The sequence below is a fragment of the Leopardus geoffroyi genome, chromosome D1 (assembly GCF_018350155.1).
Source record: "Leopardus geoffroyi isolate Oge1 chromosome D1, O.geoffroyi_Oge1_pat1.0, whole genome shotgun sequence".
Taxonomy (NCBI): Eukaryota; Metazoa; Chordata; class Mammalia; order Carnivora; family Felidae; genus Leopardus; species Leopardus geoffroyi.
Window position 1 is genome coordinate 21,727,056 of NC_059329.1, and position 21,688 is coordinate 21,748,743.

The 21,688-nt window shown below is 53.7% G+C and overlaps 3 protein-coding genes across 4 annotated transcripts; 1 reads left to right on the forward strand and 2 right to left on the reverse strand.

Annotated features, from left to right (window-relative positions):
- The first annotated feature begins 4 nt into the window (after positions 1–4).
- On the forward strand, positions 5–6,414 carry NRGN (neurogranin). The gene is made up of 4 exons (XM_045483312.1): positions 5–169; positions 4,667–4,893; positions 5,166–5,183; positions 5,579–6,414. The coding sequence occupies exons 1-2, from the start codon at positions 155–157 to the stop codon at positions 4,886–4,888; spliced, it is 237 nt and encodes a 78-aa protein (XP_045339268.1). The 5' UTR covers positions 5–154; the 3' UTR covers positions 4,889–4,893; positions 5,166–5,183; positions 5,579–6,414.
- Positions 6,415–6,658: 244 nt separating this feature from the next.
- VSIG2 (V-set and immunoglobulin domain containing 2) lies at positions 6,659–12,540 on the reverse strand. 2 transcript variants are annotated; one of them, XM_045483309.1, is made up of 7 exons: positions 11,596–12,540; positions 10,872–11,035; positions 9,854–10,061; positions 8,844–9,002; positions 7,803–7,922; positions 7,542–7,686; positions 6,659–6,845 (listed from the first exon to the last, which is right to left on the reverse strand). In XM_045483309.1, exons 1-7 carry the CDS (start codon positions 11,651–11,653, stop codon positions 6,713–6,715), a joined length of 987 nt encoding a protein of 328 aa, XP_045339265.1. In that variant the 5' UTR covers positions 11,654–12,540; the 3' UTR covers positions 6,659–6,712. The 2 variants fall into 2 exon arrangements, with proteins under 2 accessions (XP_045339265.1, XP_045339266.1); XM_045483310.1 differs by lacking the exon at positions 8,844–9,002.
- Positions 12,541–12,656: 116 nt separating this feature from the next.
- ESAM (endothelial cell adhesion molecule) lies at positions 12,657–21,663 on the reverse strand. The gene is made up of 7 exons (XM_045483308.1): positions 21,475–21,663; positions 17,865–18,052; positions 16,596–16,797; positions 16,240–16,395; positions 14,120–14,242; positions 13,727–13,853; positions 12,657–13,492 (listed from the first exon to the last, which is right to left on the reverse strand). Exons 1-7 carry the CDS (start codon positions 21,542–21,544, stop codon positions 13,177–13,179), a joined length of 1,182 nt encoding a protein of 393 aa, XP_045339264.1. The 5' UTR covers positions 21,545–21,663; the 3' UTR covers positions 12,657–13,176.
- Positions 21,664–21,688: the final 25 nt, after the last annotated feature.

A 21,688-nucleotide genomic window follows, 5' to 3' on the forward strand; every position in this document is an offset into this window, starting at 1 on the left:
CGCGAGCAGAGCTGAGCGCGGGAGAGAGGACCCGAGAGCAGAGCGGCTGTTTCGACGCTGGTCAGCGGGCGCCCCAAGGCCCCAGAGTCCCCACCCAGACCCCACCCCTGCCCTGCGCCAGCCTGTGCCCCAGCCAAGGACCCCCAACACCAGCATGGACTGCTGCACCGTAAGTTAGAGGGCCGGGGGGACCGGCACTCTGCCTGATCTGGGGCAAGGGGTCCCCAAGAACCGCCCCCCCCAGAGGGAGAGTAAGGGATGGAAGTTCATTTGAGGGTGCAGAAGACCCAAGAGCCATAGGGGTGCCTGCTGAGACGTGGGTGGTGGGTGGTGGAAGGCACTCGCCTGACTTGGAGCCCTAGGAAAAATGCTCCCCAACTCGCGGGGGCGTCTGGGCGCCCAGCTGCCAGGCAGCCTAGGTTGGACTGGGAACCCGGCAGGTCTCTGCAGCAAGGAAGCTGCAGGTTAGACGAGAAGAGGAACTTCCTCCAGAGAGGCGCTGTAAACTGTAGCGAAGCTGCGGCGACTCCTTTCGGTATCCTTTCCCCCTGGCTTTTGCCCTCGCCCGGTTCCCCATCCCACTGCCACCGCCGTGGGTGGGCAGACGGGATGATCTCCATGACCCTCGTGCACTGTACAGAGCAGGATGGGACAGTCGTTCATATCGGTTAGCTCAGTAATGATGATGGGCAGCAGAGAGCCTAGTCAGTTGGTTCTGGGGAGGGGTTGGCCCGTCCCCCAACGCCTTCTAGCCCTGGAAGGGGGCTGGGTGAAATGACCGCGAGAGAGCCCTGCTGGCGAGGGAAGGAAGTGTCTGCAATTTGTCAGCGCCCACGGAGACCTGGATGCGGCAAGTGCCTAATGCCAAAGTAGGTTGCTGTTAAGGTGACTTGGGTATGAAGGCGCCCGGCACAGGACCTGGCTCCCTGCACACTAGAGGAATACAGTGATCATGCGTATATAAAATGTGTTTATTTATTTTTATTTTTAATTATTATTTATTTTTAGCCCCTATCTATGGAGAAAGACCACTCCAAAGCCCTTGCGTTCTCTGTCATTCAGTCAACCCGGCTAATGATAAGGTTATGACTTTGCCTGCCCCCCACCCTCCACACTACAGCTTACAAAAGAAAAAAAAAAAGTGAGGTTTGGAAGGAAAGAATAGCCCAGTTTATAAGAGGTGAGACTTCGTACCAAGAGGCAGAAAGAACTTAGGGACAAATTGTTGTGATAGTTATTATGATTTAATAATATCAGTAATATTTGTCACTTTGTGAATGTTTGCCATGTGCCTGACTTTATATTTAATCATCCCAACAACCCTGTGAGGCCCTGTCCTAGATCGGCAGAGCTAAAGGACTGAGCAGGAGGCAGCCCGATTGTCAAACTGTGCAGAGGGCAAGAAAAGGGAGAAGAGGTGACAGGGGCAGAGGGCTGGGACAGGGCTGGAACTGGGCACCTTCCTACCCCATCTCCATTATGTGGAGGTGGACTCCTAGCTGGAAGGGAGCTGGGACATGGAGAGAACAGAGTGCATCTGGGGTCTAGAGGCAGGGCCCTCTTTTTTTTTTTTTTTTTTTAAGTAAGCTCTACGCCCAAGTGAGGCTTGAATTCACAACCCCCTCAAGATCAAGAATCGCATGTTCTACCCACTGAGCCAGCCAGGCACCCCAAGGCAGGAAGGACTCTCTTCATCTTTCATTCTGGGGCTCTCCTTGCTGACCATCTGACCTGGTGTTTGGGAAACAATCCTGCCTTATTTCCTTCTTACCCCTTGGTAAGGAGGCTCAGATAGAAATGAGAAGAAAACCTGCCTCTTTTTTTAAGAGGCAGTGCTGTCGATTCAAATGTACCAGTTGCTAATTTACATAGTCACATATATGTGCCTTTCTTACATTCACTTAATATGAAAAGGCAAAGACATTTTTTTGGATCCCACTCCTTTCTTTTGCTTGGTCTAGTTGAACTTAGAGGTCTAGCTGAACTCATAGAAATAATTACCTGTCCTGAGGCAGTCATTAACAGCCAGGCTTCTGAATCCCATCACAATTTGTTAGCTCTGCTGGCCTCTGCTAAGTTACAAAATGTCTCTGAGGCTGTTTTTTGACCTCTGAAATGGGGATTCAGTGAGGTAATGTGTGCGAAGCACTTAGCACAGGGCCTGGCATACAATAAGCATTAGGAAGGGATAATTCTTAAAGCTTTTAGGATTTGGGACCTAAAGAAGAATTTATTCATCTAGGCTAAATTCCACTTGTGGCTGAAGAAACTGAGACCCTCAGGGGTGAAGGGATATGCCCACTTGGGACCAGAAGCCTTGGCTCCTGTTTTAGCCACTAGTGCACTTTCCACCTCCAGTTCCTACAGAGCTCTCAGGCACACATCATCAGATCTTGGCTTTAGAAGGCACCAGCCCAGGAACCATGACGCTTCCCAGATTCCTTTTACTCTCTCTAGCAGTTCTGCCCTGAGAATTCAGCTGGAGTGAGAGGAGGCTGATTGGGGGAGGAACAGTGTGTTGGGTGGCTTTTCCTCTTGTTCCAGGTTTCCATTCTGTATCCAGCTGGGGTGGGTAGAGACAGCAGGTTGGCCTTAACATGACTGGGGGAAGGTACTCCTTCCTCCACAGCTACTGCCAAAGAGAGGTGGGTCAGGAATGGGTTTATGTTGTTGTTGTTGTTGTTGTTGTTGTTGTGATCATTGTCCTCTGTTGAGGAGACACTTCACTGTTCCCTAAGGATATCCCAGGAGAGGCCTGAGCTCTAAGATCAAGGAACCCAAAAGAGTTGTTTCTGATGACAGGTGGAGACTAAGATGTCAGAGAGAGAGCGCTAGACCTGCAGAAGACAAAAAGAGTGTCAGTCCCCTCCACAACCACACTGGCTTCTGGATAACTCCTTTTAACTGCATTTAAATCAATCGTGGGCATCTTGAGCACAAATTGCAAAACTCTGAAACCCAGGAAATGACAACAGCATTGTGAAGCATGATGAGCGGAAGCCATTTTTAAAATAGTAGAAGTCCTTAGGGGAGAGAAAAAAAAAAGGACAATTCTTAGAAGCCAGAGGGCCAAAGCAAAAGCAAAATGCCTTTTTAACTCCATAGTAACTATCTGCATCCCAACTCACATTAATGCTGTAATGTTAACCAACAAAGGGGCACAGGGACGGAGGCCCTCTCCATTCCAGAGCCTTACCTCTAAAATCAACTCCATCTATTCCCTAACCCTTTCCACTGTCAGATAGGGCAGGTTATGGGAGACAGAAACCTGAGGAGTAGGGGTGGATGTGATTATTATAGGCGGAACCATATGAAATTGTTTTTATATGACCACTTTCGGCCTACAGAAACAACTATTTCACATAAACTTATTAATTAAAAGAATCATAGTAATAGATACTATACACTGAGTGACTAGATTGTGCCAGAAACTTTATGTGTATCATGGGGTTTATTGTTCCTCACAACCCACAGAGGTAGATGTTATATCCTGATTTCAGATGAAGGAGCTGATATAAGACATTAGATAACTTGTCCCAAACCACACAGGTAGCAAGTGGTAGAGCTCGGGTCATTTTCTTGATGGCCTCTGCTGATTTTTACGGAATAGGGGTTAAAAATATACTCTGGACTCTGACATACAAGGGTCTAAATCATAGATACCATCTAAATCATAGTAACCATCCGTATCACCTCATGTAAGGTTTATAAACACTTAAGTCATCTGTTTTAGTAGGGGTAAACTAGGATAACAATAAAAGGTGCGTCATAGCTTTGCCAGGACTAAATAAAATAATGTCTGTAAAACACTGTGTTACTGTGCCTGGAACAAGGGAAGTGCTTAATGGGTAGCTATTGTCATAATTCCTCTCTTCTGGAGCACACAAGGCTAAGGGCTACTTGCTCCTACTCATCTTTCCTTTGCCTTTTTTTTGGAGTGAAGCCTTCTCAGCTTCTTCCAGACCATCTCCTCTCTTCTGTGTTTGAGTGCCTCCTGGGGAACATTAGAAAAGGAAGAGTCCGTGGCAAAGCAGTCTCTGGGCCTCTAGCCCTAGGGAGAAGGAGGCTGACTCCAGGGGCTAGCCCCACTCTCACCCTAATTCCAGCACTGAGTCCTGGTGTGATTTTACTCAGGGAAGGGACTGGCCTGATTCTTCTACACCCTGTCCAAGGGAATCCTGGACTCCTGCAAGGAGCCTTTCTGAGCCGGAGGCACCCTCTGAGGACAAGGGGAGGGGCCGTCACGTCCACCAGTCCCTCTCATGGTTTATTTTGCTCCTCCCAGCCCACCAGCCATCAGTTCTGCAGCTCCTCAGCTCTGCTGATGGTGAAGGACCCTTCCCTCAGAGCTATCTGGCTGTCTTGTACCCCGTCCCACCGTGCACGTCTCTTTCCCGAGTTGGGAATAGGGCCGTGGCCACCTGACCCCCTGACCCTTCCTTTTTGCTTGCCGTTCCCTAGGAGGGACACACACACACACGCACGCACACACACACGCACAGCCCTTCCTCAGCCCTTCTCGACGCGCCCGCAGCTCCCCTCTCTGCGCTTCCCACTCGTGCGTCTCCCTCGTCTCAGCTCCGCAAGGCTCTACTCCTACCCTATCCTCGCGCGGGGTCTCGGCCCAGTCACCCCACAAGTACCCCCTGCCCCGCCCCGCCCCCAGGAGAGCGCGTGCTCCAAGCCGGACGACGACATTCTAGACATCCCGCTGGACGATCCTGGCGCCAACGCGGCCGCTGCCAAAATCCAGGCGAGTTTCCGGGGCCACATGGCAAGGAAGAAGATAAAGAGCGGAGAGCGCGGCCGGAAGGGCCCGGGCCACGGGGGAACGGGCGGAGCTGGGGGCGCCCGGGGAGGCGCGGGCGGCGGCCCCAGCGGAGACTAGGCCAGGTGAGGCGGGCGGGGCGCGGCGGGCCGCAGGGTTCCCCTTTCCCAAGCCCGGGACCTGCTGCGAGCGGCCCCGCTCCCCACCCCCCACCCCGGGAAAGAGTGCGGACTCAGGGCATGCAGCGGGTGGAGAGGTGGAGAGGGAGCTAAGGGTGGGGGACTTACCCCCGGGACGTGAGGTGGGTGGCTGGGAGGAGGCTGAAGGTGCTGCGGGCTCCGAGAGCTCACCTGTTCCTCTCTCTCCTCCCTCCCTCCTGCCCCGCCCTGGACCGAAGAACTGAGCATTTTCAAAGGTAATGAATACGACTCGGAAACGGGTGGGAGGCCTGAGTGGGAGAAAAGGACCCAATCGTCCACCCTTCCCTCTGCCCGCCCTCACCCCCTCCCAGCCTGAGGGTTTCCTGATCCATCTGGACGCCTGAGGCTGCGACAGGGACACACCTGGACCTATACAGAACCGCAGCCACCCCCATTTGGCTGCACAAACCCGGCCTGAGGCTATAAACACACTGAGGCGCACGCACGCACTGGCCGCGGGCTTATTTCAGCTCAGTGACTCGGATTGGGGGTTCTGGGTGACTGGGGTCCCCTGGCCCTTCCCGCCCTTTTGTCCTGGTTCGGGAAGGGAGAAGGAAGAAGGAGAGGAAGCACCGGGGAGGGCAGGTGCTCAGACCTTCTCTGTCCTCAGTTGCCAGGAGAGACGGATGGCGCGTCCCCTTCGCAGTGATGAGACTTCCCTGCCGTGTTTGTGATCCTCTCCTTTCCACCAACCTGCCAGCTTCAGGAGCCCTCCCTGCGTCCCCAGAGACTCCCACTCCCAGGCAGGCTCCATCGAGGAGTCGCTAAGTCTGTGCCCTTTTAGTTAGTCCTCCAGTCTAGAATGGTCCCCATTCGCCCTTTCTTCCCACCCTAGCCCCAAACCCTGCGCTCCCACATCCTCCTTCTTTTGCTTCTCGCCCACCTCCGCCAGCACCCCGCATGCAGCTCTGCCTCCGCAGTCTCCGCGCACTTCCCTGCGCGCACTGCGGGGGGCGCCCTAAGCGTCGCCCAAGTATACTCACTTAAAAAAAAAAAACAACAAAAAACAGTCCTTTCGTTCTGTGCGCAGCTGAAGGGGGCGCTCTGCGTCTCTGTGCTGTTCGCGCCCCAGCCTAGCCCCAGAATTTTGGCTCTGGGGCGAGGAGAGAGGGGAAGAGGGTTTTCATGGTGCCGGATGCCTCTTGCTCTGATCGTAAGGGAAGTACCTATTTCGCACCTATAACTCCACGCCTGCCTGTAATCTGCTTCCCCTCCCCACCCCCCCAGCGCACCCCGAGAGCCGCCTCTCCAGCTCTCACCTTGTTTATGCAAACGCCGAGCGCCTGGGAGGCTCGGTAGGAGGAGTCTGCCGCGGCCCCGCCCCCGCCCCTGCTAGCCCTGCCCCCGCCGGGCTCCTGGGGTTGTGGCCCGAAGGATTTTTATCTCCGTGTGTGCATGTGACCGTGCTGGGTTGGAATGTGAACAATAAAGAGGAATGTCCAAGTATTCAGAGGGTGCCAGAGGGGAGGGAGTTTGGGTGCACAAGGCCACCACCTGAAGCTTGGGCAAATTTCACTTGATCAAACCAAAAAGTGGAGGTGAGCAAAGGGGAAGAGGACCTCTGTTAAAACCTACTCCCTTGGAGCCAAACTTCCCACCTACAGCATCACCTCTAGGACTCCCAGCCCATTCCGTCTCCTACTGGTGAAAAGGAATTTGCTATGCCGGCAGAAAGAAGAGGGAGACCATATGATACCCAAAGGCTTTAATTCTTGATATTCCCCTTCAAGGACAGGGGGAGAAATCAGACAACCATAGGGAGCTTGGACTTGGTGGTCGTCACACTGCTGGAAGAGGGGGGTCTCTGCAGGAGCCCTTTGCTAGAATCTGGTCTCACAGAAGTTTGCTCAGAAATCCCAGGAGCAATGGCATCCTCCCTGGTAGATATAAGCAAATTTTTAGTGAAGGCTGGCGGCATCCCTCAGAGGTCTCCGCCCCCCATCCCATCCTCTAACCTGAGGACTTCACATGTTTACTGTGCATGAGAATCATCTGTGGAATTTTGGCTGAAATGAAGATTCCAGGTCCATCACCCTCGCCCCCACAGATTCTGCTTCAGGAGGGATAGGAAGCAGCCTGAATCTGAATGTTTAACAAGCTCCTGGTATGTTCTGTCCAGGTAATCTGAGGACCACACTCTGAGAACTAGCGCTCTGATCCCTATTCAGGACCCAAAGGTTGACAAGCTAAAGCGGATGACACAGGCAGCTTTTGCCTCTCCTTTCCTTACTACCCCCACACAGAAAAACTGAACTCAGCTGAGGGCTCAGGGCAAATCCAACTCCTGGCATCCACATCCTGTAGATATGTATGAAAAGGCCTCAAAAACTGAAAATTCTATGAAGTATGAGGAGGGTGAGGGAAGCCATGAACCAAGTCCCCCACCCTGCACACTGCTCACACACAAATGCACTTGCTGTACTGCCCCCCCCCCACACCAAATCCCAGAGCTGAACAGCACTCCTTATCCCCAAACACCCCTAAAGATGTCAGAGTTTGAGGGCTGGAGTCACCCACTCATCACCTAAGCCCTTTTCTCCCTTTCTGTACCCTCCCCCAGCCCTCCAGCTCACCGAATGTCACTGCCCCCATATGTCTCCTTGGGCCTCTTCCTCCTGTCTTTCTGGAACCTTATCAGGCAGAATGCAGCAACTGACAACAACAGCACGCCCAGGAGCACCCCAATCAGAGCCCCAGCCACTCGGCCTTTGGATGGGTCTAAGGAGACACAGGAAGCTCAGAGCAGCAGACCTTCCTTGGCCCCTCCCCAGATAGTTCCATGCAGCCTCTCCAACCCAGGCCTGCCAGCTGGGCCTCTGCCCAGTGTCCCCTACCAGTCACAGAGAGGGTCAGCTCACAGGATGCACTGCCCATCTGGTTGGTGGCCACACAGCGGTAGGTGCCCGAATAGGTCAGGGAGAGATTGGTGAGAATGAGTTGGCCAGACACCTCATCTAGAGGGTAAGGAGGAAGCCTTCCATCATTCATTTGAATCACAGTGAGCACCTACTAAGATGAAAGCAAATTTCACTACCTCCTTACAACAATCCTGTCAAGAAGGGGCTAACCTCATTTATTAAAAGTGGGGAAGCCGGCTCAGAGAAGGAAAGTAACTGTCTAAGGTGACCCAGAAAGTGCCAAAGCCACTGCCACTTCTGTATTCTTTCCACTCTACACAGCTGCCTTTTCAGAGGATGGGGAGAAGGCAAGGAATTGGGGAGGGATGCTTACTAGCTGATGTCAGGTTCCTGGTTGGAGGCGGGGGGGGGGGGGGGGGGGGGGGGAGGGGGGGGGAGTCTTGATTGTTAGAAACTGTAGCCTCTGGGGTGACTCAGCTCACCCAAATGTCTTCCTAAGCATTTTACTTTCCCTTTAGAAGCCAGAGCAGACACCAGATGATCTGGAAGGTTCTCTGGATCCATAAAGGAGTTGGCTGGGGCTGGGGCTGGAGCAAGCATGAGGAGGCTGAGAAGCCAAGGCTCTTACCCAATTATATGTTTCCTCCAAAGAAACTGACTGTGATTCAAGCCAGTCCATGCTACTCTGCCTCAGTTTCCTCTCTAGGAAGTTTGGCAATGATTCATGACCCTTAAGAAATCCCCAAAAGTGGGAATCTTATGCCCCCTGCCTTCCACTCTCTTCTAAGATATCAGGAATACGTTTAAGTTAAAAAATGCTCCCAGGACCATAGAGCCACAGATTGCAGGAAGATAGACAGGAGGGAGCAATACAGGACACCAAGAAAGATGCAGGGAAAGGTATAGCAATTTGTCTCATACCCACAGGCATGGAATTGATAGTGTGAGTATATGGAGTCTAGAGACAGATTTGCCCCAGTCTTGAGTCCTCTCTTCCCAGATGTTCTGGGCCCTTACCTTGCACCATGCTGCCAAGAGAAGGTGTAGGGGAAGATCCAAGGCGTACCCAGTTGTACACTGGCCTGGGGGCTCCCTGGGAAGAACTGCATTTCAGTGCAGCAGAGCCCCCCACAGAGGTCTGACCACTCTTACTGCACAAGGGACTACTGGGAGGCACTGCAAAAATCACAGAAAGTACCTTAGCAATCTTTTAGCCACACTCCCATTAAATGCTAGAATTCCTGCTCCAATACTCCTACCAAAGAGTAGTCCACTTCTGTTCACATTCCACTGCATCCCCAGGAAATGATTCCCACTATTGGAAGTTCTGATTGTTAGAAAATTCTTCCTCATACTGAGCCAAAATCTGTGTTAATATAACATCCACCCATTTGGTCCTAATTTCTGCCTTCCAGGCCCGCAAAGAGAAATGAAAAATCTCTCCTCCACAAAACAACCCTTCAGATATTTGAATGCTGTTGTTATACACCTCCTAAACCTTCACTTTTCCATCTAGACATCCCCAGCCTCTTTAATAGTTTCTGTTTGCTCATCCATGAGCAGGCTCTAGGTTGGAGTAAGATGGAAACTCTGAGCACAAAGTTGCTGCTTTGTGAGAGGGGCCCTTGTTCCTTTAGTGGCCACTCTCCTTCTCTGCCACTCACCTAAGGAGAGAAAGAATCTGGGCTACAAATGAGACATTCTCTCAAAGATAGAGTTGTTGGGGCCATGACTCAGATCCCCATGTATGGGAAGGGCTTTCTCTCTCATGAATCTTTTTTTTCTAGGGGCCGAGGGAGGAGTCATTCTTCAAGGAGGGTGGGGCAGGAGTAGGACCATCTAGATTAGAAGACTTTGGGAAGGAGGCATTTTCCCTTGGGGTCCCCAGTGCAGTTGTATGCTTGGGCTGGAAATCGAGATATGGGGTGGGGAAGGGGGGCGGTAGAGAGAAGATTTAACAGATTTAGCAGGGCCACTGCAATCTTTCGTGGTACATGGGTGTCTGGTAGGTCCCCAGCCGGCCTTACCCAGCACAGTAAGGTTGATTAGCCCCAACCCATTTGTGTAGAAATCTGGTGGGTTATTAACTTGGCAGAGGTAGGTTCCAGTATCCGAGGGGTGGACATCAGTCAGTTTCAGGGTGGCTACCCCTCCTGTGGGGGGGTTCTGAAGCAGGCTGGCCCTCTTTGCCTGAGAACCAGTTGGATACAGATGGCCATTGGTGAAGTACAGGATCTGGGGAGAAGCAAAAGACACACATGTGTGCCTTTTTCTGCCTGGTGTCAACTCTACAGTCCTTTCTCCAAAACAAAGAGGCCCCTCCTTTAGGGGCACCTGGGTGGCTCAGTCAGTTGAGCTTCTGACTCTCCATCTCGGCTCAGGTCATGATCTTGAGGTTGGTGGGATTGAGTCCCGCATCCAGCTCTGTGCTGACAGCCTGAAACCTGCTTGGGATTCTTTCTCTCCCTCTCTCTCCCCACCTCTCAAAATAAATAAATAAACTTTAAAAAAAAAAAAAAAAGAGGCCCTTCCTTTATATCAGACAGGGAAACTGATGCTCTGGAGTCAGAACCAGCAAGGTCTATCTGTCCCCAAATACCATGCCTTCCTAGGTGCTACTTGAGCTATATTTATTGCTTTCAGCTAAGCATGGCTCTTGATGGGGAGAGGGTTGGGGAATTAATGCAAATATTCCTGGAAGGGGCATCATTTGATTCTACTAACAGTCTCCAGAGCTTAGCCTCAATGGGTTTATTAAGGGAAACTGGGACTGCGCTAGAATAGGGGAGTTGCGCGTCGGGGCTAGGAGAGAGGAGGCTGGATACACAGAGCCATATACGGGATACAAGGTCGTGCAGGCTGTGGTCCTAAGAAGATCTAAAAAGAGTCCACTCATGTTTTCCTCGGAGCTCACTGATCCCCAAACGCACCCTCTCTGACCCCGCTCCCTCATCCTGGGTGGGCCCTCTGTACCAGCCCCTCCCAGCCAACCCCACCAAGAGGCAGGAGGGCCGCCCCGCTGGAGCGCAATTGCTCTCAACTCACGGGATGGGACGCAGAGAGGGGCTTCCCCGGCGGCACAAAGCTCCACTCCAGGGCGAAGCTGTCTCCCACCGACGTGCTGTAGCTGCAGGTCAGCTCGGCGGTCTTGCCCACGGGGGTGCTCAGGGGCTCGGCGGGCACCTTCACCTCCACGGCTACCCCGGGGTCTGGGGGACGCAGAGGGAGGCCGGCGGGAGGAGCGCTCGACGGCGCCAGGCCCGGGGTTGGGGTGGGGCGGAGGCCCGGCGCCAAATCCCGGCGGTCTGAGGGTCCGGCCCCACCTTCGGCTCCCGAGGCCGAGGCTGGGGGCTCCCTCCCTCCTGCGGAGCTCACCTACCTCCCCGCAACCCATCCCTTCTCGAAACCTGAGGTTTCCGGGAGGGAGGAGCACACACCCCAGCCGGTTTTTTTGTGGGTAAAAGGACTGAGACTGGGTCAGGTACGCGGGTGTGTTTGCCAGAGAAAGGAAAACAATGGTCGGGTGGTGGTTAGACCCTCCCGGGGAGACCCAACTTGCCTGCCCGCCTGCGCTTGCGCGCCTGTGGCCCTCGCCCACCCGGCCTCCGACGCCCTCTCCCGGCCTCGCCCCCGCCGTCCCGAGCCCCCTCCTCCCAGCCTGACCCGCAGAACTGAGCAGGCCCCAGGAGCCTGGAGGTCAGGCCTCGCCCCCCCCCCCCCCCCGCCCCGCCCCAGCTCTGACCGCGGTCCCTCCCAGCCGCCTCCTCACCCAGGCAAGCGAAGCCCAGCAGGGCCCCACAGAGCAACAGCCCAGAAAGCTGGGCCATGGCCGAGTCCTGCCGTCCAGCCGTCTATGGGTTGGTCTGGGCGTCTGGGTCTGGTGGGGAGGGAAGGCAGCACCCACAGGGCAGCCTCCTCGAGCTGGGCAGGAGCGAGACTGGCTATCTCAGAGCAAACAAGGGGAGAGGCCTGTGCCCTCAGGTAAAGAAATGCTCCTCCCTCCTCTAGGCCCAATACTGGAATCATTCTAGCCCTGCTCCCTTTTTCTGTCCTCTTTCCCCCCAACTAATGAAGCTGTCAGGCTCTGGGACAAGGGCTGGGCTTGGGTGGGCACCCAAGGGGAAGGGGTCGGAACTGGAGCTCTCTGTAGGCAAATGGTCACCCTGGAAGAAGAGGGGGGCATTCTGATAACAAACGACATCACCACTTTGGGGCCTCACCCCAAGCATGAGACCTGGGCAGAACAGAAGACCCTTTCTGATCCCTTCAGAGATGCCTGTTCCTTCCAAGCCCTTCTTCTTTTCTCTGAGATCCCTTCTTTGGCACCTGTATCACCACTTGCTGTGAGGTAGAAGTCTCCGTGGAAACTAGAGCCACATCCCCACTCCCAGAGCCACTCCATTTCAGGGGCAAAGAAGTCTTGGAGGAGAGACCCCACTCTTGATAGGAAAGGGTGTGGCAGAATTGGGGCACCTGCCCGTACCATGTCCAGCTTTCCCCCACTACCAGGGGGTCACTGTTGGCTGGGCAAGGAGATGTGTTTGTTAAGGACTCAGTGGTCTGGGAGAAAGAGGCATAAGTCAGGTGACTCTTCCCACCCTTAAGAAGAAGCTGGAGATTAAGAGCACCACACCCCAAGCCTTGGGAACTCAAGCCCTAGCAGACAGGGCACCAAATTTCATCCCCTTACCCCCCAGAGTGGATTAGGATCTTCCCAGCCTCAGGCTTCTGGGGCCTTCCGGCCACCTGATAGCAAATGACCCTTTTAAAGATTCTGGGAAGCTGTGTGGAGAGGCGCTCTTGGGTTTGAAAAGGCAATTTGACTCTCACTTTCCATACAAACACAATGCATCTTTATTAAAATTTGCAAAATAAAAACAAAAACAGACATTTCAAGTTAGTTTAAAAAATACCTTCTCTATCCCCTGCCCCAGCAAAACCCAGCCAAGCCAGCAGGACAGGTTATCTGAATGCAGGGAGCTGGCTCAGGAGTGAAGGGTGATGTTAGATGGGGTGGAGTACAGATCAAGGGGGCCTGGAGGACTCCCTGACTGGCAGTCCCCACCAGGGCCCCAGTGGGCAGGTAGCCAACCTCAGCAGCATTCACTAGAGCCACTGAGAGAACTAGGCAAGGGGGCGGACGCTCTTCATAATCTGAGGTCCACTTCCCCTTCTACCTCCTGAAAATTTGAGTCTTAACTGAGACTCAGTTTTCCCATAGGAAAGAAAGGTGGGGGCAGAGGACTGGAGGTCTAGAAGGTGGTCTCCCAAGACTCAGGCCTCTTTGCTAGGGGTGACCGCTAGAAGAAGGGGATAAACCAGATAGCTTAGCTAACAAGTGGCTGGACCATCACACCAGAGACCCAGCCTGACTCTGGGCGGGCACCATTACGGGAACAGCACCCATGCGGCTCAGAGTGGAGGAAGACACCCCACCAGGGCTGGGGGATGTTGGCTGAGGGTGGGCCCCATCTGTCCTGAGCAGCCTGGGTGAGGGCCGGACCTGACTGGAAAGGCTGGGTGTGGGGGTCAGTGCACCAGGCCTGGGAGGACCTTGGGGTTGCCGGAGGGCTCGTGCTGAGGTGACAGATGAAAGGGTCCCGTTCTTGGAGATTGTGTCTGAGCCCTTGGGCCAGGGCAGGGTCGGGGGAGCAATGGCGTCCTCCCTAGTCATCAAAGAAGTAATAAGATGTCAGAAGCTGGATGGGGGAAGAGGGGGGATTTCTACCTGCTTTGTCTTACTCCCCCTCACACACCAGTTCACTCTCCTCTCCCTTAAAATCCCCCAATGGAATGATGTTTCAGTCACCGCCCACCTTTCCTTTAGATGACAACTGCCTAAACTCCCAGCTGAGGGAAGCTAGGAGAACCCCATTGGGACAGAGACTGGGGACACTTACTTAATGTCATTGGCCGGCTCCTCTAGGGCCTTGCTCCGGCGATGGTACAAGAGGACCAGCCCAGCGAGCAGTCCTAGTCCAACCAGAGTGCCTACAACAGCTCCGGCAACAACAGCAGGCCCTGGCCCTGGGGAAACCTTGGTGTCAGAGGGAGATCCCCAGCCGTTCTCCACTCCCTCCAATCCCACTACCCCACTGCCACCATTAACAGTTTTTCTCTTTTTCCATGTTAAGAAGAGGGGTTGACTGTCAGCAGGAAATGGTCAGCCAGCCAGTGACCAAACATTTGGACAAACATTTGACCAGGACAAGCAGACAGGCCTCCTCTCCTCTTGCAGCCCCACCCCCACCAGTGACCAATCTTCTCCTTAACCACACTTACCCCTCACTGACCTGTGCTCACTTCCAAGGTCACATTGCACTGGGCACTGCCCACCTCATTGTGGGCCTTGCAGATATAGACTCCGGACATGGAACTGGAAAGGTTCGTGAGGCTTAAAGACCCCCGGATGGCATCTGTGGACACAATTTGACCATCAGTCCAGGGACCTTCTTTCCCACTGAAAAATTCTGCCCCTTCCAGGATGTCCTCTTTGATTCTCTGGGAGACTCATGGTGGGAAAAGTTGTGACCGCCATGGTGAGTTCTCCCCTCAGGTACAAAGCTGCTAGCTCCATGCCCCTCTCCATTTCTTCTGCCCAGTGTCCCCAACTGAAATCTAAAAAGATTTAAGGAGGAATTGATGCCCAGAGAAACCCAAATATCAGTTTTACTTCTGTTCCAGATTGGAGGTGTGGTGAAAAAGAAAATATTAGGCTAAGAATCAGAAAACCTGAGCTCCCGAATAGGCCATGTGACTTTAAACAAGTTACTTCCTCTTCCTGGGGCCCAATTTCTTCATCTATAAAATGGGGTAATATGACCTCCATGATGGCATTAAAAGCATTATATGAAATAGTCATTATAACAGTTAAAGTTTATTGGTTGCTTACTCTATGCCAGAGACTAAGTCCCTTATGTGTACAAACTTGTGAAAATTTCACAACCAACCTATGAGATAAGCACTGTTAAAAAAAAAAAAACAAAAAAACACAACTTTTGGGAAGCCTGGGGGGCTCGGTCAGTGTGTATCTGACCTCTTGATTTTAGCTCAGGTCTTGATCCCAGGGTCATGGGATTGAGCCCACTCAGTGTGGAGCCTGCTCAAGATTCCCTCTCTCCCTCTGCCCCTCCTCCCCCTCTGTAAAAAAAAAAAAAAAAAAAAAAAAAAAGTAGCTTAAAAAATAAATATATTTTTATATATTTATAAACCCATTATAAAATTGGTCAAATGAAAAGTAGAAAAAGGGACAAATTGAAAACTCATATACCCACTACTTAGATTCAACAATTGCTAACATTTTGCTATATTTATTTCATTTCTCTTTTCGTGAGATGTTTTTTTTTAAATTTTTTAATGTTTATTTTTGAGAGAAAGAGAGACAGAGCATGAGCGGGGAAGGGGCAGAGAGAGAAGGAGACAGAGAATCAATCCTAAGCAGGCTCTAGGCTCTGAGCTGGGAACCCACAAACTGAGATCATGACCTGAGCCCAAGTTGGACACTTAACCAACTGAGCCACCCAGGTGCCCCAAAGAATTTTTGTGAGACATTTAAAAATAAGTACTTCAGCATGAATCTCCAAAAAATAAGGACTCTGACCACATAACTACAATACCATTGCCACACCCAATAAATTAATAGTTCTCTAAAAGAATGATCTAATACCTAATAATAACTATCTAATTATCTATATTGAAAACGTTCCAATTGTCCCCAAATATCTTTTGTAGCTAGTGTGTTCAAATCAGGGCTGTGATATCCCCGTTTTACAAATGAGGAAGTGGAGGGGCGTCTGGATGGCTCAGTTGGTTAAGCGTCTGACTTCGGCTCAGGTCATGATCTCATGGTTTGTGAGTTCATGGTTTGTGAGTTCGAGCCCTGTGTTGGGCTCTGTGCTGACAGCTGGGAGCCCGGATGGAGCCTGCTTCAGATTCTGTGTCTCCCTCTTTCTCTGCCCCTCCCCCTTCCTCTGCCCCTCCCTCTCTCTCTCTGCCCCTCCTTCTCTCTCTCTGACCCTCCTCCACTCGTACTCTCTCTCTCCCTCAAAAACAAACAGTAAAAATTTTAAAAATAAAAATAAATAAAAATAAATAAATGAGGAAATGGAAGCACAGAGTCACACAGCTAGTCAATGGCCGGGCTGGAATTCGAATGCAGATCATCTGCTCTAGACCCTCTTCAGTAACAAAAGTACATACAAAAGTACATAGCATGCAGAAGCCCTCAACACAGTGCCTGCACCTGGTGGGTCATCTTTTTCCACACTTCTCCCCACGTCCTCCTCCACCTCAGTACCTGGCAGCATTGCCTCCCCTTTTCACACACACCCCCCCCCCCCGCACCACCCCCCCCATGCCTCTCATCCTTCCCTGCCCCAGACACACACTCATTTGTCTCTAGAAGTTCCCTCACCTAAAACTGGTGCAAAGAAAACCTGGGCGGATGGGGGTGCCCGCTCCCACTGGTATTGGGCAGCTGGCTTACTCCTGGGGGACTGGCAGCTCAGGGTCACGTTGGTCCCCACACGGGCCACACCCAGGAGACGGCAGGACGGAGGAGCTGGAGGAACTGGAGCAGGGAGACAGGTTAAAAATTCAATCCCCAGGAACCAACAGACCCCCACCTCCACCACCTCCTACACTCCCCGCCTCCCTCTTCTGTCACTCCATCTGCCCTCCTCCAACCTTTACAGGCAGCCTTTTGGGAGAGACCCGCCTGACCTCCCTGGGGGCTGGGGCGGTATTGCAAAGTGTGTGCTTCACACTTACCCAGCACACTGAGTTCTAAAGTTTTGCTGCTGTGGCTCCTATTTATGCCTTGATGGTCTTGCACATTCACAGAGCAGCGGTAGGACCCAGAGTCTTTCTCCCGGAGGCCCTGCAGCCGCAGCGACACGTTGTGGGAGGGCATGGAGTAGACCAGGGATACCCTAGGTTTGCTTGTCGTGGTCCTGCTGATGTACGCCAACACCTGGTGTGGGGCACGACGCCTCCCGGTTATCACATGTATACACTGTGCCCGCGGGCTCAGCCCATCCCCTCCCCCACACTGGCAGTCTTCAAGTGCTCCTCCCCTGCACCCATCCCCTCCAACCTGTACCAGCTCCCCATTCACCCTGTTCTCCCTAGCCACCCTCACTGACCCTGGGTTCTCTTTACCATGACGCTTCTTGATCCCCTGTGCCTTGTCTCTTTATCTCCCACTTCGGATGTTTAGAAAGGTGGTATAATGGGTGAGGGATAATGTAAACAAGGGGTATTTATGACAGAAACTTAGAATTCAGGGATAGATCCAGGATTTTTAAAATATCTTTTTTTAATCTTCTTTTTCTTGAAGACGTCCCCCCTTCCCTATGTATAAGTTCAGGCCCTGCAAAACTTACATCTACCCCTGTAATCTCAATTTCTGTCACACATACCCCCTATTTATCAAATGACTTCTAGAACATATTTTTCAGAGCCTAGGGAGGAGCTCATGCAAATAAGGGGCTCTGAAAATGACATTTCATTGGCTTCTGGGTAAATCTGCCTCTGAAAATAGGTCTGATGTTAGGAGGTGGAGGGGGGGGGGGTGGGGCAGGAGCCTACCACTTGCCTCTCAAAGGAGTGTATGAAGGGGCAGCAGGACAGATAATCACGTGGGAAGAGAAGTGGCCTGTGACAGTGTCCAAAGCACAGAGAAGATGAAAATAGGGTGATGCTCAGCTTTTTAAAATTATGGAATACTTGCCCTAACCCTTCCTTCCTCTTCAAACCCCAATCCTCACTGCCCCTCCTCAAAGCAAAGCAAAGCAAAATGCCTTTCCACTTTCCAGTGTTTCGTGTGCTGGATTCCTAGGGAAAATTGGGGACAAGAAAATTCTTTGGGGCAGCCTCCAAGCTCAGAACAAAAACTGAGCCCGTGAGGGACCTTGCATTTTCCTGAAACTCCTTCCCTGTCCCCCATTCCCTGGCCACCCCTCCTGTTCTCCTCAGCTCTTCCCTGCCCTCAGTCACAGGGTGTAGCCAGCCTCCGGCTGAGATGCTTTCCTCCCTCACCTGGTTCAGATCCTTCCCTTCTTGTTCCAAGAACCACATCACGGTGAGCAACTCCCACGTCTGGCTGGAGGACACCTGCCCTTGCAGGGTGTACCACATCGGGAGCACTACTTCTGCTCCTTCCACCGCCTTCAGCTTGGTGAGGCCAGCGGGCACGTGGAGCTCCAGCTGGGCCTGCGAGGGGGACGCTGGGGACAAGAGCCACAGGTGTGAGCGTGGAGGGCTGGCTTCCCACTCTGCTTGAGAGCCCTGCCCAGGGCAGCAGAGGAAAGGACGAACCTTGCAAGATCCCACACTGCCCAGGGACGGCAGACCTAGTGTCCTGCTTTGGGATTTTATCAGACCTTATTCTCCACAACCTCAGCTCCTGGGTTCATAACAGGGTTAGGGACACATTTCTGTGCATTTATTGGTATCCAGATTTCAGAGCACCAGGAAGAGGGGGCAGATTTCCAGTGGGGAGGGGAAGACATCTGAGAGGAAGGGTAGGTTTAACACTTTTCATCTACACTCTGCATAGCTCACTTGCTCCCCCAATTTCCCTGGGCCAGAGTGGGTCTCGATGCTGCTGAGGGTCGCCAGCGATGGGCAGAGGGGGTTGGAAGGCCTGCCGGTTACCGATTAACCCGCGCGGCTCCTTCTGATCTAGCGCTCCACCTGGCCCACTGACGGTAGTGCTCCCCAGGCCCCCAGGCTCAGTCCCGACCCAGGGACTTCCCCAGGAAAGCGGAGAGTTGAGAACCCAGAAAGGGGCCCTTTTTGGGTCCAGGCGATCCGGACGGGTCCTGTGAGGTTACAGGAACTCTTGGCAGAGCGGGAACACGCATGATGGTCCCCTGATAATCAAGTACAAATCTTATGTCTGCGTGCGTATGGAGTTCAGGCGGTGGACTGGGGTGTCAGTTTCAAGGAGAGGACAATGGAATCTATGCTTGCATGATGGCGTCCAGAAAACATTCACATTCTGCCCTTCAGAGAGGCAATGGAGCAGCCCAATCCTAAACCCTTCCGGGGGCGGGCGGATAACCTCGGGCTTGTACCCGGCCAGGCCTGAGGATGCTGGCCACCGTAGTCCTTGGCCTCAGCACTCTGCATAGGAATCTGAGATGCCATCTCTACATGGTGACCAGGCGGCCAAGGCGCGGACAGAGGCCGCACGCAGGCCCGGCTTTCCGCCCTCCAGGAGCAGGCCCTAAAGGCCTCTAAGGGCCAGGCGCAGATCCGGCCAGGATGCGCGCCACCCCCACGGCTTTCCGGCTGTGCGTCTTTACAGAACCCCCGGCCCTATTCCTTGGCCTTCGCCGCACCCCCCTTATCCATTTCCTGGCGGGTCCCCGCGGGCCGGGCGGGAAACTTGTGCCCGGTGATAAGGCAGAAGACAATGACGGAGGCGCAGCTAGACCGGAGGCTCTAGAGGCGAAAACAACCTCTGCCTCAAGGAGCCCGACCCCCCTGGGGACCTGGCCCGCTCGCCGAGCCGGGACGCCGGGAGGCCTTCGGGCAGTGCCGGATCTTCCCTGGCCTTTCTGGAGCACACTCCGGAGAGACCACAAACGTTTCCCCTTGGGAACCCTGCCTGGGTCCCGGGAGAGGCAAGAGCTTCTTCGCCACAGGCGACCCTGACGACCTCCCTCAGGTCCTGCATTTATCCTACCACTTTGCAAAAGGAAGACTAGGGGTGGTAAAAGATAGTGATGGACACACTGGGGTCTGGGCACACGCCCCGGTCAGAAACCAATGGCTGAAGGGGGCCCGAGGCTTCCCTGTCCTCGGGTCTGGGTGCCCGCTGCAGCAGAAGCCCCTTTCGCTTACAAGGTCCGTGGTGCTGTGGGGAGAGGACATCAGAGTAGTGGGTCTGAGTGCAGGACACAGGGGCACCCCAAGAAAGGGACCCTTCTGGCCCACTCTGAGACCAGAGTGAGAGAGCAGGCAAGGGCCTAAAGAGCACAAAAATGGGCCCGCTCCCCGGGGCTACTATTTTTAGTCTCCCTTTCTCTGAGAAACTCCCCCCGCCGGCTTCTCACGCCCCAGGGGCAGCAGCGCAGAACCGCGGAGGAGCGCGGAACAGACTGGCCTCCGGGAGAGCCCGGTGCAGCCTAGCCCAGCAGAGCGGATGCCTGCCCCAAGCGCCCGGTGGCGGCCAGAGTGCCATTTAACTCTAGAGCGGCCACGGAGAGGTCAGCAGCCCCCTGCAGTGGCCTGCTGGGGACGTTGAGCCTGGGCTGTCGTGTAAAAACTGGGGTTCAAAGTTAGGATAGAAAAAGAAGAGGTTACAGGAGAGATGTAGACCAGGCCCAAGCAATGAACTTGGACTTTTCTCTTCCCTTGCTTCCCAAATGGCCAGCAGGGAGATGGGGGAAAGGCAGAAGGGAAGGGGGCATTGAGGTTGACCTTGGGAGGAGGGACCTGGGAAGTTAAGGGATCCTGGAGTAGGCCCACGAAGCCTAAAGGGGCAGAAAGATGTTCCATCTTCAGTGTGGCCAGTGGGCTGCTCTAGAGCCCTCTTTGTCTGGGGACCCACTTCATGTCCCCACACCTTGCAGCACAAAGCTAAAGGGGGCACGGGTGAGCATTAGGTGTCCCCCATCTCGGACCCCATCACTGTGACTGAATCGCACTGCATAGCTCTCTGCATCTGGTGACTTCCAAAGTGAGAGAAATAAGGGGTTAAAGTTGACCTTGACAAACTCACCCTTCACCCTATTCAGGATCCTTGAAAAAAGATGGCAAGAAAGCCTTGGAGTAAGTGAAACGAGCTTAGAATGGGCTTAGTTCATGATGGGTCCTTTTCCCTCCAGATGTAGGAATGGAAGCCCTCAACACTCCTTAGGCACTTGCTCTAAGGAGGCACCCTTCCTCTCTGACTCTTTGAGGAACTTCCTCTCTATTTCCTTTGTCCCTTTGGCTCTGGGAACCAATGGGGATGGTGGACCTCGTTGTGGGGGGGGGGGTCACAATTCTGCTCCTCTAGGCATTCAAACCCCTCCCCCATTTCCTGTGTCCCAAGTGACCTCACGGTCATGCTTTTGGGGCACCTCCCTTTATTCCCAGGGCAGGAAGCAGGAGGGGGCTAGAGAGAGGATCTGGGCTGGGGAATGACACGAAGTGCGTTTGTTAAGCCTGGGATCCAGGGAATTCCTGGGGGTTCTTGCACATCAGCTTGTGTGGAGGGTGGGGGATATGAGGGGGGCTGGAGTTAAGTCCTTAAGCTCTTTAGCCAGTGTCTCATCTAGTAGCTCAGTTCATCCGGCTCTGCTGGGTGGAGGTGGGGAGTACGCATGAGGAATGTTCCCACATCTCGTGGTAGAGGTCTACCCAGCTAGATGCCCTGCCCCTCTCCCCTACTACACACACACTGCACCCAAAGTGGTAGCTGTCGAGGACGACACGGAGACAGAAGTCAATACCAGCCAGCGAGGCCCTCCCTGGATGCGGAGAGGGGGGAGAAGTGTGGGGGGAGGAGGACGAGAGTCAGAGGCGGGAGTCCCCTTCCATCCAGTTCCTCACCAGTGCCCCAAACCACCTCCCTCGGGGGCTGTATTCATCCCATTTCCCATCTCAAGTTACCCCCCCCCCCCCCCCCCCGCCTCCGGTCCCGGGTGGCACTCACCGAGGGTACTCAGCCCCAGGAACAAAAACCGCAGCAAGTTGGTCGCTGGGGACCTGGGCAGGGAAACCATGGCCCCCCTTCCTGGCCCCGACGGAGTCAGGGGCGCCGGCTCCGGGACTCAGCGACCGACAGGTGCTAAGACGGCTCCGCAGCTGGGGCGGACGCGGGAGCCCGGCCACTGACACCAAGGGCGGCTCTAGCCGGAGTCTGTGCG

Coding starts and splice junctions, on each gene's coding strand:
- VSIG2 (XM_045483309.1), bottom strand. CDS start 11,653: ATGGCCCAGCTTTCTGGGCTGTTGCTCTGTGGGGCCCTGCTGGGCTTC. Junction 7,923..8,843: donor TCTTGGCAGCATGGTGCAAG/GTAAGGGCCCAG, acceptor CTTACCCTCTAG/ATGAGGTGTCTGGCCAACTC. Junction 6,846..7,541: donor TATGGGGGCAGTGACATTCG/GTGAGCTGGAGG, acceptor TATATCTACCAG/GGAGGATGCCATTGCTCCTG.
- ESAM (XM_045483308.1), bottom strand. CDS start 21,544: ATGGTTTCCCTGCCCAGGTCCCCAGCGACCAACTTGCTGCGGTTTTTG. Junction 16,396..16,595: donor TTTAGAACTCAGTGTGCTGG/GTAAGTGTGAAG, acceptor TCCCTGCTCCAG/TTCCTCCAGCTCCTCCGTCC. Junction 14,243..16,239: donor TTTCTTTGCACCAGTTTTAG/GTGAGGGAACTT, acceptor TTGTGTCCACAG/ATGCCATCCGGGGGTCTTTA.